Below are 17,816 nucleotides of genomic sequence, written 5' to 3' on the forward strand. Positions count from 1 at the left end.
TGGACTTTGCCATTCGAAATTATGTGTGATGCACGCGAGTTTCTTTGTTGGAGTATCCTTGGCGTGAAAGATAGAAAACCTTATGCCATTTACTATGCAAGCCGAACCCTTGATGAAGCTCAAGTTAATTATGCCACAACTGAAAAGGAGTTCCTTGCGGTAGTATTTGCACTCAATAAATTTCGTTCTTATTTGGTCAACTCAAAGGTAATAGTTTTCACTGATCATGCAGCAATAAGGTATTTAATGAGCAAGAAAGAAGCTAAATCTAGGTTGATTAGATGGATTTTGTTATTTCAAGAATTTGATTTGGAAATAAGAGATAAAAAAGGTGTTGAGAATGTGGTGGCTGATCACCTTTCTAGGATAAAAACTGAAAATAAAGATGATGAAATTATGCCAATTGATGAGTTTTTCATGAATGAGCAGTTGTATGTGTTGAATTCTACACTTCCATGGTTTGCTGATATTGTGAATTTCTTATCTTGTGGTGTCTTGCCACCTGATTTATCTTGGCAGCAAAAGAAAAGATTCTTGCATGATGTTAAATTTTATTCTTGGGAAGAACCTCTTTTGTTTAGGAGATGTAATGATGGAATAATTAGGAGATGTATACCAGAGGAAGAAATGCATGATGTTATTTACCATTGTCATTCCTCTGAATATGGTGGTCATTTTAGTGTCTCAAAAACTGTTGAAAAAGTCTTGACATCAGGTTTCTATTGGCCTAATATGTTTAAACATGTGAGAGACTTTGTAAACAAGTGTGATAGGTGCCAAAGGGTAGGCAACATTTCTAAGAGAGATGAGATGCCCCAACAGTCCATATTAGAAGTTGAATTATTTGATGTGTGGGGAATTGATTTCATGGGGCCATTTCCATCTTCTTATGGGAATAAATATATCTTGGTAGGGGTGGACTATGTATCTAAATGGGTAGAAGCTATTGCTACACCTACCAATGATGCAAAAGTTGTGGTGAAATTTCTGAAAAAATTTGTTTTGACCAGGTTTGGTGCCCCACGTGCCATAATCAGTGATGGTGGTAGCCATTTTTGCAACCACCAATTTGAAAAATTGATGAGAAAATATGGGGTAAAGCATAGGATTGCCACACCTTATCACCCTCAAACAAATGGCCAAGTAGAAATCACAAATAGAGAAATCAAGCAAATCTTGGAGAAAACTGTCAATAAGTCCAGAAAAGATTGGTCCCTTAAATTAGATGATACTCTTTGGGCATATAGAACAGCATTTAAAACTCCCATAGGAACTACACCTTATAGGTTAGTTTTTGGGAAATCATGCCATTTGCCCATAGAGTTAGAACATAAAGCTTATTGGGCCATAAGAGCAATCAATTTTGATTTACAAGCTGCTGGACACAAAAGACTTTTGCAACTTGATGAATTAGAAGAATTGAGACTTGATGCTTATGAAAATGCTAGGATCTATAAAGAAAGAACTAAAAAATGGCATGATAAGCATATCAAGAAAAAGGACTTTAAAGAAGGAGATTGGGTTCTCTTATTCAATTCAAGGTTAAAATTTTTTCCAGGAAAATTAAAATCGAGGTGGTCCGGTCCATTTAAAATTGTGAAAGTTTTACCTCATGGTGCTGTGGAAATTTTTGGTGAAAAATCTGGTAATTTCAAGGTAAATGGGCAAAGATTGAGGCCCTATTCAGCTGGTGAGCCAATTGAGAAAATAGCAACTTGCTATCTCTCTCATTCTCCATAAAATCTTGAGTGAGTATGGTCAAGCTAAAGACCTAAACTTAGCATTTTTGTGCATAACTCATAATTTTTTATTGATTCTTTATTTCTTTCATATATATGTTTGTTTTAAGTTTTTTTCTATACTCCTTATTCAGAGTTTAACATTGTTCTAATTTCCTTGTGCAGATGGGATGCAATTCATTGCAAGCAAATGAGCATAAAAAAAAAAAAAAATTCATGTCTTTATTTTCGTTGCTTAATTAATTAGTATTTTGAACTTATTTAGTTAATATTTTGTTTGTGTTGTTTTTTTCTTTTACTTGAACCATTTACTTATTCAGTTTTTTTTAGTTCCTCATAAAATACATTTTTCTTTTATGTTTCTAGTACATTGCTCACTTGCTTTTATGTGTTACTTCAGATTTACAGTTGATGGTTACATTTTTGAGCTTAACTTCCTATTTCAACTTTTTGAGTTTAATTGATTTAATGGATTCCATCGCACTGTTTCTTTTGCAATGAGTGCAGCAGCTGTCCAAATTTTATCTAATTAAATTGGCTGCACTTCAATGAGGTAACACTTCTTATCTCAGCTTGTGTCACTTTCAACACAAGTTGTGCTATCGCTTATGCAACAGGGTAATAATTCTTTATGCACATAACTATCCCATTCCTTGCACTCTTTTAACATTGAGGACAATGTTCATTCTGAGTATGGGGGAGAGGGTAAATTTTTTGCAAAAATTATTTTTCCGACACACTTATTACTTCATACTTGTACATATTCACATATATACACTTGCATATAGTTTCATACACTTAGTTATGCATACTTAGTTGCATATAGATTCACTATACATTTATACACTCATTTATTTTATTCATTCATTTAAAATTTTTGGAATTTTAAACCAGTCTTTGAATTCCATAAGCCACTTATTCAAGCAATCCAACTTGCCTTTAGATGGTTAGTGGAATGAAAGTTCCAGCTGGGTACAAAGTCTTAAGCATTATTCTTTCTCTTACTTAATAGCTGAAAATTAATACATTCATCTAGGTATACAGATTTTGATTAATTATTTTGAGTTTTGAGTGTCTGGATAAGCCTTTAAGAAAGAAAATGGTCATTGTCGTCTCACCATTCCTAGAACAAGCATCTTAGATCTTTCAAAGCGAAATTTTTAACTTGCATTTGATAAGAATATGATTTAGGCATTTCTTCATATTTTAAACCTCACATTTAGCCTTAACCTACCTTAATTTCATTTTAACCCTTGCAAACCCCCTTGAACCTTAATTCCCTAATTTCTTTGGAACCCAAATCATTTACCTAGCCATAAAACCTAAACACTACCACCTATCTATGAGAATAATATTTTAGCAATTAAGTGCATAAAAAAAATAATAATAATAAAAAAAAATCTCGGAGGATTGAAACATCTTGAAAAGTGCTAGAGTAATTGTGAAAAGTTGAAAAGGTCACCAAAATATCCCAAAGGTAATTTTGGGTGTGACATGAAATAGGGACACATACAAAATCAAAATAAAATAAAATAAATAAGCATAAAAAGTAGTCCCTTTGTATAATCATTGTGATAGCACTTGAGATTCATTGTGAATTTCTTTCCTCTTGATTTGATAAAAAAAAAAAAAATGGATGCACTATGAGTTTCATGATTAATATTATTCTCATATTTTGTTTACCTTATTCCCTTTCTTTGTTAACCGCAATTTTACCTTATTGGACCCCATTACAACCCTTAAAAAGACCTAATGATTCTTTGAAAAATGCTTGTTACATTAGTAGAGTTAGATCTTTTATGCTTGCATATGGGTTTGGCAACATAATCTTCCATACATTACTCACCATCTATTTGAGACACATTGGCTATCTATTTCATTTAAGTTTGTTTAGGCACAATTGACTCTTGTAGTTGGTTGGTATTTGTTGCTTGGGTTGATTGGTTAATTCTTAGCTATTCTGTAATTGTTGAGAGTGCTTGCTTCATTCTCTGTGCTTTTGCTGGTGGGAACTTGGAATGTTGGTGGATAGAGGTAAGTTGGTGGTTTGGATCAGTGATTTTTGTGTTTTCAAAGACTGATTCTATTCCCTTCCAAATGAGTTTCAATGAAATTTTGCTTGAGGACAAGCAAGAGTTTGAGTATGGGGGAATTTGATGCATGCATTTTATATCATCATTTAGGTATAATTTTTGCACATAATTTGCCCTTATTCATAGCTATTATTTTAGATATTAGTATATATTTAGTCAATTTTACAATTTTCACATTTCTTAGTTTAATTTTTGGAATTTATTTGCTTTGTAGGTTAAATCTGGAGAAATTTGATGAATTTTGATCAGAGTAGCCATTTGGAGGAGATTAAAGTCGAATTGCAAAAATTTTGAAGTTGAGTAAAAAATGGCCGAGAGCGACACAACCTGCTGACAAGAATTAGCTTATGTCGCAGTTGTGTCGGTAAATCGAATATTCACGCCGAGAGCGACACAACCCGCAACACAACCCACGACACAACTGACTCGGCTTATGTCATTTTTACTGGAAATAATTGACGTGGCATTTCCGTTACTCCAGCTTTTTACCTCACTTTCTCTGGAACCTTCCCCCTTTTACCCATTCTAGGGCAGACCCTTAGCCTATATAAAGACCCATTTTATCATTTTCTTTCCATAGAGAGCAAGGGAGGCAAATTCGGAAAAGTTAGAAAGAGAGAAGGAGGAGCACTTTCTGCATTCTTTTTCCAGCAGCTGCAGATCACGTTTTCTGCACTTTTGTGCAGCAGAATCTGCTGCAAATTTGCTGGGTTTTTCTACCCTTTTAGCTTACATTTCCATTATTTCTTCATTTCTTCATTTGGGTTTGTCTTTAAACAATGATTTGTGAGTAGTTTATTGAGATTCTAGAGATGGGTTTGTAAATATTGATTTGTATTGTGGTTTTGAACTGATTTAGCCATTTAAATGGGATTTGTTACATTTTTTATTTATTGCTTGTGAGCTTGTTGCCTTGCTTGATGAATGGGCCCTCATTAAGTTAAGCTTTAATCCTTAATAGATGGACTGAAAAGTGAATATTAGGGATAGATAATCTTGCAATAAACTTTATTTTCTTGGTGTTAGAGATAAGCTAAGAGGATTAAGGGGAACTTTCCAAAAATCAATTAGAGCTTTAAATGGGTTTTTGTTAGGTTTGAAATACCGTGAAAACATGGTTTGATTTAATGAAAACCAACTTTGAAATGCTTGAAAAAGGTTTCGAAAATTTAAGAATTGATTTCCCTCAAAATTGCAATTCTCATGTGTTTGGCTAAATTAGGGATAAACCACATGCAAACAATATTGAAAATCCAATCTCTAGAATCAATTTAATTTTCATTGAATTTAGATTTAAATCCTCCAAATCTCATAAATAGCAATTTCAATTTAAATCCAATTTAAATTTAATTCCAATTTAAATCCAATATCTAGAATTACTTTATTTATTTTTTTTTTTTTTAGATTTAATTCTTCTTAATTTCATAAATAGAAATTTCAAATTAATTTTTGGTAATCTAGTTTAATTAATTTTAGTTAATTGTTTGATTTAGCATTAATTCCTTAAATACCAATTTTAATTCCAAATTTCATTTTACATCTTTAAATTTTGTCACTCTAATTAGCTTATACTTTTATTTCCAATTTAAGCACAATTCCCTGTGGGATCGATATCATTTTTTTAAAACTATACTACTGTGACCCGTGCACTTGCGGATATTCACACAGTATCACAAAACATGCATAAGCTCTTTCATAACTTATGCAATCCTGCATAACCAAATTTTTGCCATTTCATTTCTTACCGAAATTTGCATAAAGGTGTGCATAACTTATGCAATTCTGCACTGCCACATTTTTGCCAATTTTCAATTTCTACCGAAACTTGCATAAGTGTGTGCATAACTTAATGCACTCTTGCATAACTTCAAATCTTGCATTTTCATTTCTGTCGAAGTCTGTATGACTAAGTGCATAGCTTATGTACTTTTGCATAACCAAATTTTCTGGGATTTCATTTTCCGCCGAAACTTGCATAAGAGAGTGCATAAGTTATACACTTTTGCATAACCAATTTTCCAGACTTCCCATTTTCCGTCGAAACTTGCATAAGAAAGTGCATAAGTCATGCACTTTTGCACGACTAACTTTTCAGACTTCCAATTTCTGCCGAAACTTACATAAGAGAGTGCATAACTTATGCACACCCATTCTCCCCTTATGCAGAAAATCGCACGTCCTGTGTAAATCAAAATTTTTGGCACCCCACTTTCCCACCTCCCACTTCTCGTTATTTCTATTCACAACCTCCCTCCTGTTCATTTTTTTCAGCATTAATCCTTCTCCCAACACCCCCTTTTTCGCTGATCGAAACCCTAATATCCCTTTCTCTCTTTTATTTTTTTCTTCCCTCCTGCATTCCCACCATCGTCGACCACCGCCATGGAAATCCCTTCCCTTCAAGGCCCTCTTCTCTAAGTCATGCCCCTAGCAATGCAAGCCTTCAATCTCGATTCTTCTCCACAATAAACCCCTCCACCTCCTCCTACATCCACCTATAAGAGGAGAATCCGATCGAAATCAACCCAACCTATGGCCTCTGCACCACCTCTCATAAAATTGAAGGACCCACCTGTTACTCCACTTTCGGAGCCTACACCCAAAACCCCCGGAACTTCTGCTTCCACAAGATAAGGGGTTGGTGTTTTTACCTCTACCCCACAAGCCAAATCACCCTTCTCTAGTAAGAAGCAACCTTCAGCAGCAGCAACACAGTTATCAAAACTACCTTGGCCCCTTTTTGATGCAACCCATAAGGCAACTTTTAAGAGGCTAAAGGACAAAAAAGTGCAACCCACTAGGTACATTTTTGCAGATGCCCTCCAATCAGTTGGTTTATTTGATAATGTTATTGCCTACCTTGATGGCCTAGGTTGGATGGAATTTGTGCATAAACAAGAACTAGTTTATCCAGCTCTAGTTTTGGAATTTATTTCCTCATTTTTTGCTACTCTGAAATTTCATGAGATAAATTATAAGCCAACTATGAAATTTAAGTGCTTCGGGCAAAATAGAGAGCTATCATTAGACGAATTTCACAGTATTTTTGGGTTTGCTATTGATGGATTGTTTAGGGTACCATATACAGGCATAGAGGTAGCAAATAAAGGTGTTTGGAATGCTGTTCAGTTTTGGAGAAGTATTACAAACCAATCTCAGAGTTTTTAAACTGGCAGATCCAATACCTCCCAAATAATAGACCCAGCACTTAGATTTATCCATAAGCTTATTACTAGCACTATCTTAGGCCGAGGGACTAGTTCTTGTGCTGTTGGAAAATCTGACTTGTTCATGCTATGGTGTGCTTTTCACAAAGTCAAAATATCTCCTGGTTACTTCTTCCGTGAGTATGTGTTACATATTGCTACCAAATCTGTAGGTGATATAGTCATGGGTGGGCTCATAACTGTTATAGCTAAACATTTTGGTTTTGATCTGGAAGAGCAACCTCTACTAGCACTTTCAGACACTCTATATTTTGATGCTACTCACTTATCCAAAACTAGATTCAGTTTGCCACCATCGACCTTTGCACAATCGATGCAGAATCTGAGGACCATCTGCACAACCAGAGGCACAACCTGCACCAGCAGTCCAACAACCTTCTGCTAAACCTGCACTACATACTCAATCTTCACAGGATACCCCAGCAAAATCTGCACAGCCAACACCATCTGCAGCTTGACCTTCTTCCTCCACAGCCCCTCCTCCCTTTAATACTAAAGCCTTATTCACCTATCTTGAGAGGCTTAGTGATGATGTATATTTTGTAGATAGGAAGCTTGAATCTGGTCTTGATACCCTTAAGGATCTTGTTATGGAAACCAAAGATAAGCAAAAAGAGTTAAAAGAGATGATGAAGCAGCTCATGGCTTTTCTGGGTATGCCACCTCCGCCTCCATCACCTCCTCTAGAACCACCCCTTCAGTAGCAGCCAGCTCCATCTAGTCCTTTAGCAGCACCTTTGGACAAGGACAAAACCATAGAATTAGATTAGTTTTTATCTTGCTTTTGTTCAACTTCTAGGAGCTTTTCTTTTTAGATGTGCTGAAACAATTTTAGTTTGTCTTGAATTCTGTTTTCTTGAAGTTCAATTGGATGGCTATTCCATTAGTTTTTCATTGCTTTTCATTACCTTTGCTACCCTTTTGTGCATACTTGTCAATACACTGTATATATTTACATACTTCTGCTGGTGTTTGCAAATTTTTCCTTGATATATCATTATGCTGCAGCTTTTCAATATACTACACAGGCTGTGAAACTCCTTATGCAAATGTTCTGCATAGCATATGCAGTCCCTTATGCAACTCATGTCATACTGTACAGTTTATGCACTCTCCTTATGCACTTATTCTGCAAAGTATTTATTCTGCATAACCTGTGCAGCTTTCTTATGCATCACCATCATCTTTTGAATTCACATTTTAAATGTTAAAACACTGCCCTATACCAGGTAACTCTTTCTTTTTGCTTTTAAATTTAACTATTCCTGGTTATTCCTCTTGCTTTGAGTTTTCATGCTGCACTGCTTTAGACATTGAGGACAATGTCCAATTTTGAGTTGGAGGTGTGCATTTTGATTCTTGCTACATTTTTCACATTTTGAATATAGGAACATCTCATCCCATTCCATTTACATATATATTGTAAATATTTTACATACACATCCATATATATATATACATAACACATTCACATATACATTATACATCACTTAGAAATTGTACACATTGCACACAAATAGATTTCCTCCATTTAGTTAATGCATTGCTCATTTTTAGGAATCATGCATTTATAAAATAAAATTTTTGCCAAGTCCTTTGAGTTATAGGAAGTTGCTTATGAGAGTGATTTGACTTACCTTTAGTTGGGTTTGTAGATTGAAAGTTTCCTAAAAGGTGCAAAGTTTTGAAGTGTTTGTCATTTGCCTATATCTTCTTAGCCAAAAAGCCACCCAACTAGTCATTTGGAGATGGAAGTGTTTAGAGAGAGCTATAGGATAAAAAGTAGTCAAGTGATGTCTCACTAATCCTAGAACAAATTTTCTAAACCTTTCAAGGCGAAATACCAACTTGTACTTGAAAAGAGAGATGATTAGATATTCTTTGATTTAAACCTTCTCATTTTAAACCTTTGGCCTTTTTCCTAATTAAAATTAACCCTTGCAAACCCCTTTGAGCCTTTATATTCCTAATTTTTCTTGAAACCCTTATTGTTACCTAGCCAATGAACTAAATACTCCAATCCTTTTCATGAGGATAATTATTTATTAGGTACACTTATATTCATATTAAAAAAATAATAAAAAATAAATAAAAAAAAAGAAAAAGAAAAAAAATATAATAATGAAAGGGAGAAGAAATGCTTGTCATCTTGTAAAAGTGCTAGTATATATGCTTTTCACTATTATCATTCAAATTGAAAGTAATCCACCCAAAGTAATTAAAAGAAATGAGTTTGGGGGTGGCATTTTTAGGGACAATCATCAAGAGAAAATACAAGATACAAGTTTAAAGTATCAAAGTTTCCCTCCATTTTATGTATTTTGTAAAATATGCTAGCACTTGAAAATTCTCATTGTGTATTTCTCTCCTTTATATATATATATATATATATATATATATATATATATATATATATATATATATATATATATAGAGAGAAAAAGAAAGAAAGAAAAAAAAAAGAAGTGTACCTTATGTTTTCAAGATTGAAAATATTCTCATGTTTTGAATCCTTTTTACCCTTTTTCTTCTTAGCCCCATTACATTCCTAAAAAGACCTTTGATCTCTTGATAGTACTTGCTACATTAGTGGAGATAGGAGTAGGGAATTTGCCTATGGGATTGGAAAATTATCCATTCATTCATTAAATTCCATCATTCTATATAGAGACACTTTGGCTATTGATTGTTCTAGAATTCCTTTTAAGCATGACTCTCTCTTTTGATTGGTTGGTTTGGGAATTTTGGATGATATTTGGCTTGATGGCTAAGCGGTGAAAGCTTGGATAAGCATTAAATTCTTTGCATCTTGAAGGATGGGTATATGGATTGTTGGTATGGCTAAAGGTGTGTTAAGTTACTTTAATAAGTGATTTTCATAGCTCTTTGGACAAGGCACCCCTAAAAATTGCATTTTATTTTTAAAATTTGCTTGAGGACAAGCAAATATTTGAGTTTGGGGGTATTTGATACGTGCATTTTGCATAGTCATTTAGGTTTAATTTCATGGCCATTTTATTTAATTATTAGTCACTTTTAGCTAATTTTATTAGTTATTTAGATAGTTTTTCATGATTGCCAATTTTTGAATTAATTTGTAATTTTACTTTATTTTGTAGGAAAAATAGTGTTTTTAAGGGACTGAAAAAGAAATTTTGCCAATGAGGAAAGATTTCTATAGCCAAAGATATCAAAAAGAAAGTTTGAAAGTTAAATTATGCAGTGGCCAAATTGTGTATAACTTGCCGCATAAGTTGTGTAATTCTGCACAGGGAGAAGAAGCAATTTTTCCTTTCCTGCCGAAATCTGCACAAGTCACTGCATGACTTATGCAGACTTGCTCCTTGCTTATACAGCTTCACACAGAGGGCCCAGAAACCTGCCGAAAACTACATAAGGGACTGCATAACTTATGCAATCCACTTATGCAGTTTTATAGAGTCTTCATAATGGTGTGAAGATTCCCACATGAAAAACACACCTCAAACACACCATTTTAGGGCTACTTTTCAGAAAAAGATATAAATAAGCCCTTATCTTATTTTGGAAAGGGATGAGGAGACAAAAAAGGAGCATCAGCAGGGGAAGAGTCAAAAATTAGAGAGCAAAACGTCACCTCTCTATTTCTAGACCAAATTTGGAGATTTTTTTTCCTTTCTTGAATATTTCCTACCTTTTTTGTATTGGGTTTCTTAGTTCTTAGCTTAGATTAAAGACTTATTTCCATATTAACTCAGAATTTCTTGTAAATATTATGGATAATGAGTAGTTTTCATTAGATTCTGGAGTGGAGATGTAATATTTGAGATGTTTTGTGGATTTTGATTGGGTAATCCATATTTTGTGGTTTTAATGAGTTTTATTCATTTCTTGTGTGCTCAATGATATGCTTAGTGTAGGATCCCATTAAGTGTTGCTCTTAATCCATGGTTGAAGCACCGAAAGGAGAAAACCTTGTGATAGATAATCAAGAAATTGGACTTAATTAACTTAGATCTAGAAATAGACTAAGGATTAAGAGGCTTTACAGATTAATTAAGGAACTTAATGGGTCTTGATTAATTTTAATTCCATGAAAGTAGGATTAAATTGATTAAGGCACTTTTTGTCCCACTCGAAAGGGTATTCAAAGGATTTAAGAATTAATCTTCTTAAAACCTGTAAGTTTCATAAGATTGGAGAACCAATTTAAAAATCCCAAAATAGCTTGAATATGAACCCCCGAACTCCGGAATCGCCTCTTTATTATTGTTAATTTCTAATCGAGTTTAATTACTTGCCATTTTAAACCTTGACATATTTCAATTTGCTTATTTTAATTTGATGCAAATTTAGTTAAATCATTACATTGTTGAATAGATTATTAATTTTACACATAAAGATTCCACACTTCAATATCTATCAATTTATTGCTTTAATTTCAAAAATAGCTCAAATTAGTCAATTTTCATATCAAAGATTCAATCATTAATACAACTTCTCGTGGGAACGATATATTTTCTATATTACTTGTACGACCCATGCACTTGCGGTTGGGCCATATCACCATATGAACCACAGAATGGCAAAGAATAAGCAAGTCGAAAAAATTCCTTTGTATGCTACCAATAGCTAATTAAGGCCCCCCATTGCTCGAAGAAGGAAGATACATCCATGGGGTGGCAAAAGGATGTGTTCCACCATTTAAGAAGAAGTTCCAGCAATGAAGATATATCCATTGCAGATTATCAGTTTGCTGGATGGGTACTATACCTTCATTTTTGAATCAGATTCCTCTAATGCTGGGTCCTGGCTAAGCAGTTCAAGTGATGCTCCATGGAGACTTGGTTAACCTGATTCAATCTTCTCTCTAAACCTTTCTGCTTCTTTACCTAGTGTAGCTAAATTTGGGAGGAACGTGAAGATGAGCTTGTGGCGTATCTTTGATTTCCTCTGTTCTATTGTTGTCTTTTGCTTTATTGTAAGGGGTTTTGTTAGGAGTTTTTTTATTATTTGCTACCTTTAGCTTTAGGCAGGTGGAAGGGGTAGGCTTGCTGGCCTTGGGTTTCGCCTCAAATGGTTTTTTACCCTTCCCTTCTATTTTTTCTTTACTCATTAATGAAATAATTATTATTTTTATGTGGCATGAGTTTTACATATGTTTTAATGGATCTGAATTATGATCTGATCCGAAAGTTTTGTGTTGTAACCTGATTAAAAATGAGATATGTGATGATAGCGGATGTTATAAACTAATATAAATATTGTATTTTCTACTTTATGCTGTAAATTTTTGAGATATTTGAGACACACATTGGATTAAGATTTGAAAGTTTTGAATAATAGTAAAACTCTTTTTTTCATCTTTTATCTGTAATGTGTTTCGAATTTGCGTGTGTCCTATAAAAAGAAAGCTACAGCCTTAAATCAGAAAACTTAAAAAAAAAAGGTTTTTTATTCAATCACTTATACAAATCAGGGAAATAATAAGTTTAGCAAATCAAGACAGACAAATTACATGTCTTGAAGATATTATTACATTTGCAAACAAATAAGCAACACATAATTGAAAGGTCACAATGCTTTGACGCACTCACTGATTAATAACTGATCGAAATTAACCTTAATTGTGGAAAACAGCCTATGAACAAGGTGGCATGTACGCAGGAGGACTCCCAAGACTTGTGGCCTTAGTTTTGCCATTTTTCACGATAAGAACAGTATCCATTCCCCAGCTTGCGTGCCGTTCCAAGTGACAGTGGATGAACCATACCCCTGAAATTACAAAAAATTATACCTTATTAATAGCTACAATATGAATGCAAATTTAGGGTATAGAGTAACTCGAATCATGTGATCATCTATAAAAGGAGGATCAATTTGATTCTGACTGAAATTATATATATAGTTCCATTTCATTTTTTGTTTGTTTAGGATATTGAATTCATTACCTATGATCTATATAATTACTTGTAGGTGAACTAATTGAGTCTATGTTAACCTGTATAAAAAATTCAGTAAGAAAATTTACCAGGATTATTTGCAAAAAATCTAATGGCGACCCATCCATTCTTTGGAACTCCAACGGTATTGAGTTCTGGAGGATCAATCAAATTATATGACAGTGGATCAGTCAGATTGTTGAAATTTCCTGTACCATTCCCAACCACGTAGAAACTATTGCCATGTACATGCATTGGATGGTTCTCGGCAGCACCAATATTGGTCCCCTGGAAAACTATCTCAACTGCATCTCCATAGTTTAACATCTTCACCTTCGTACCTGTGGCTGTAAACACTGAAACATTGGTTGTATCTCCAGTGAAGTTAAAAAAGTTTGGCGGAAAACTTGGGAAATCCTCGTCAAAAACTCCAGTCAAGCTCCTGCATAAAGATACATATTCAGATAGGAATTATTTAGTTTATGGAACATAAATTTGAAAAATTATTAGGTATACCCGGTATATATGCACTATATCCTACAATCATGTGACCCACTTTCCATAGCTAATTATTAGATACACTGGGAGTATTAAAAATCCCACATAATTGTAAGAAATGGTGCATGTACACCGAGTGTGCACCTAATAATTTCTCACTTTTCATATTACAAAGAGAGCTTATTTTTCTGTGAGAGAGGGAGCACTATTTTTTAGTGTTCCCTGTATATATAATAATTAGTCCATAGATTTATTTGTGTATGTGTTGGACGAGAAAGAAGGCAATTATATAGGTACCTGTAGTAAGCTTCAAGGATATCAATATCTGGGGTCACAAAACTAACATTATTCAAGCTTGCAGCTAGTCTATCACCATTGGGTCCTGCACAGGATGCATTAGCGCAAGGCAGTTCATTTACCGAAATTGTTATGTAGAGATGTTGAGTGATATTTTTGGGGACATTCACTGGGTGATTTTTGCTAGCTAAGCTCCTAAGGCGAGTAGTGAAATTGGAAGCGGCAGAATCATTAGTAATACTAGGTAGGGTTGGGAATGGGATAGAAGATGGGCGAGTAAAATTGCCTTTGTATTGGAGAATTGCTGTACTGGTGGTATTGTCAAAGGGAGCAACGCTATCAAAGAAAGGATTAGAAGACATGTAATAGTAACTGGGAGCCTGGTTTGCTGTGACCAAAACGTCCATTGTTTGTCCTGGAGTTATCATTATGTAGTCTGTGGTTATAGGTTTAAGGTATGCCCCATCCTGTCCTACAACTGTTAGACTGTGGTTTGCAATTCCAAAGAATTGTTCTTCGTTCATCACTGCGTTGATTATGCGGAGAAGATAGGTCTTTCCATACTCAACTAGCAAATGAAATGTGGTTTCTGCAACAGACCAAATATCATCAAAAGATATAAATTATTATAAGATGCAATACTTAAGTCTGTATTTTTATTTATAATTTATGGTGAATTAAGTCGACATAAAAATTTCTCAAGGATAGAAAAGTTTACGTACCATTGGAGCATGGATACAAATCTCCGGGTTGGCCGTTAATAGTGTAAGCATCAGAGATGTTTGGATCGCCACCAGTTGCAAGGGCTTCGTCAATTATTGCCTTTACATCTCCCTTAAACCATGATGCTGCCAAATTCATGAAATTGTGATCCAAGTTATCAAATGTATATTTTTGATGAGGAAATTAAAATTAGTTAGCTCACCAATCACAAGTGTTTGCTGGGAATAAGGAGTAGGGTATGGATAAGTGGTGCCAGCAGCAGGTAAAATGACGATGGCACCGTGGACGGTGGCTCTGGTCCAGTCGCTATGTGCATGCCACCAGAGAGTTCCTTCTTCGGTGGTAAATATGACTTCGTATGTGAAGTTCTTTCCGGGTTGAATTGGGCACTGTGTGATGTTTTCTGGACCGTCCGACCATGGATTCCTTGGTTGTTTCACTCCATGCCTGCCGAATTTGATTAATTAATTAAATCCTAAGCCTATGAAAATAAATAAATAAATCGTAAATCTGTAATTATCTGTATATGTCACTAATTTTTTTTAAGATATTATTATCTTAAAATAAGTATATAAAGAGAGACATACTAAAAAATTTTAAGATATTATTATGTTATTATCTTAAAATAACATAATAATTTGAGTATATTAAATTGAGAGAGGGATATAATTGACGTCCAAAAATATAGTATCATAATATGAGAGCCCAATAAAAAGAGTTGCGAACATTCCACGGGCTATGTTGTCCCATTCCAACAACCGTAAATTGGAGCAAATGTCATTGCTTTTATTATTAGAATGATGATATACATTGTTATTTTTTTTAATGCATGCTCACGTTGGTACAATATGCAACTCTTTTCTTTTCTTTTCTTCTCCAACTTGGTCATGTTTATATAGTTCAACCATTTGAATTATTAAAAAAATAAATAAATAATTCATGTAAGAGGAGGAGATGATTACCAATGAATTGTAACACCATAATTTCCTTGATTATGTACATTAACATAAATTATATCCCCTTTATGAACTGCTATTGTTGGTCCAGGAAAACTTCCATTTACGGTGAGCATACTCTTGGTGCTGCACAACTTTGTAAAATTTGTCTCTTGCACCTGCAATCACATAATTTTTCATTAAAATTTTGGCTTATCAAACAAATTATACACTAAAATTAAGAATTATATTACTAAATTAATAACCTGATAGCCTGATTTTAGTCTGTGGTGTTATGATTAAGTTTTTCTTGATTTTTATTATCTAATAAATTTTTACTTATAAAAAACTTACGTAATTAACGTAAAATCTCATCAAAAAAAAAGTGAGCACAACCAATAAATTTTATAAATTAATTTAATAAAATTAAAATTATTTTTAAAATTATAAGAATATCCCTTATTTGAAAACTAAAATTTTATAAGAATTCAATTCAATTAATTTCTTCTTCATTAATTTCTATACTTAAAATTAAAGAATTTATTTTTTTTTAATTTAAAAAATCTCATTTTAAAAATAATAGCAATCAAGTATGATTGTATGAAAATTCAATTGAATTTTTTTTCTTGCAAATGATTTATGAGTTCAAAATTCAATTGGAGCTACCAACAAAAAATAAAAAGTAGAAATGATTTCTATAGTGCAAAGAAGCAATCACTTACAACAAAATCATAGTATTTGATGTTGCCAATGGCCATGCAAAGGAGAAGTCCATCCAGAAGCATAAACCCTAAAAACCCTAACATCACATCCACTTTCTTTGATCCCATTCCCACACTTCTCTCCAGACAAAACGGAAACTTCTTTATATGTATATTCTGTCTCTGTGTTCCTCAGGTTGCCCTCCGATCGATGACTTGTATTTTTTAGCCTGCATCTATAGATGTATTTATAGAACAGAAGAAGATTAGGTTAGTGCTTAGCTGGGTTGCTTCCTCCTGGATATTTCTCTAACGTATTGGACAATTCAAAATTCAAGGACAAAGCTAACAGATTAACATAAGGCGACTTTTCAAAAAATGAATTTTTCATAAGGCACAAGAAAACCATGGGATCCTACAAGTGGGGAAGGTGGGTTCTTGCATTCCAAAAGGAATTTGATCTTTAATTAATTACTAATTACATTCTTTGGTTCCAAACTTATTCGATATGATAGTAGGGAAGTTTGCAATTAAGGTAGCTTAGCTTCATTGCAGTATTAAATTCTATGCAATTAGTCACTGAAAGAAAAAATTAATTAATGTTAAATTAAAGTCAACCTCGCTTGGAATTCTTGTTGTAATTAAACATAGCAAACAAAGAAGATGTGATTGATTATTTGACATTCTTTCCTAAATAATTATTTGTTTATTTTTTATTTTGATAAGCCATGTATTAAATTTATTAATAGAAAATAAAAATAGATTATTTCCTAATTTATTATTATCATTATTATTTTTTGGGAGGTAAACAACAGGCCATAATTACTCCAGCAAGTGCTTTACTAGATTGCTATATATTATCTCAATGGAAAATTATTGTCTAAATACAGTTTATTATTTATTCAAAATATAAATTTATAAGACACATATATTTAATATATCAATACTATTATATACTTTATATCTTGTGTTTATGGTGAATAGGTTTAGGTAAGATAAATCATTAATTAACGATGTTGGTTCATTCTTCTATAATTTAATAAAATAATCTAAAATACTTTTTCAACAATTGAACTGTGTTTAATAATGAAAACTCTTAATCTTATCTACTAGAGTAGTCTTGTAAAGTAAAAATTATATACTTGCTAGTTTAATAACATATTTGCTCGGCTAATACACCTCTTCATATATCTAGAAGACAAAGAAGAAAACTTTGTTTCAAATTTGACTGGTTGTTCCTGTTAAAATAAAACAAAAGACTGGCTGCTAAGGCTCGTTCGTTTTTATATTACAAAATCATTTTGTATATGAATATATATTTTGTCTATTTGAAAAAAAAAAAAATTATTATTATTATTATTATTATTATTATTATTATTATTATTATTATTATTATTATTATTATTATTATTATTATTATTTCAAAATGTTTAAAAGAGAGGAAGGTATGTGCAAGAAAAATGAATCTCTAAACATATAATTGGGCAATTGGTCCTGTGATTGTATAATAAAAATTATAAATTATCTTAAAAGTTTTATTTTGTTTGTTATATTGGTCAGACTATATATAAGTTTCCCATTTTGTTAATGGAGGAGGACTGCCTAAAATAAAGGGTGAGCATTCGGTTCGAATCGAACCGAACCGAATTAAATTATAAAAATCAAATTATAAATTTTAAAAA

At 33.0% G+C, this 17,816-nt stretch overlaps 1 protein-coding gene across 1 annotated transcript; it reads right to left on the reverse strand.

Moving 5' to 3' along the window:
* Positions 1–12,492: 12,492 nt before the first annotated feature.
* On the reverse strand, positions 12,493–16,331 carry LOC131171083 (putative laccase-9). The gene is made up of 7 exons (XM_058130538.1): positions 16,156–16,331; positions 15,461–15,612; positions 14,701–14,945; positions 14,498–14,623; positions 13,776–14,364; positions 13,070–13,422; positions 12,493–12,813 (listed from the first exon to the last, which is right to left on the reverse strand). The coding sequence occupies exons 1-7, from the start codon at positions 16,261–16,263 to the stop codon at positions 12,680–12,682; spliced, it is 1,707 nt and encodes a 568-aa protein (XP_057986521.1). The 5' UTR covers positions 16,264–16,331; the 3' UTR covers positions 12,493–12,679.
* Positions 16,332–17,816: the final 1,485 nt, after the last annotated feature.

Source organism: Hevea brasiliensis, chromosome 12 (genome assembly GCF_030052815.1).
Source record: "Hevea brasiliensis isolate MT/VB/25A 57/8 chromosome 12, ASM3005281v1, whole genome shotgun sequence".
In the NCBI taxonomy this organism is placed as follows: domain Eukaryota; kingdom Viridiplantae; phylum Streptophyta; class Magnoliopsida; order Malpighiales; family Euphorbiaceae; genus Hevea; species Hevea brasiliensis.

What these genes read in the sequence shown, in the direction of transcription:
- LOC131171083 (XM_058130538.1), bottom strand. Translation starts at nt 16,263, where the DNA reads ATGGGATCAAAGAAAGTGGATGTGATGTTAGGGTTTTTAGGGTTTATG. An exon ending in TATGGTGTTACAATTCATTG is followed by an intron (nt 14,946 to 15,460) that starts GTAATCATCTCC and finishes CAAATTCGGCAG; the next exon opens with GCATGGAGTGAAACAACCAA. An exon ending in ATTTTTTGCAAATAATCCTG is followed by an intron (nt 12,814 to 13,069) that starts GTAAATTTTCTT and finishes TTGTAATTTCAG; the next exon opens with GGGTATGGTTCATCCACTGT.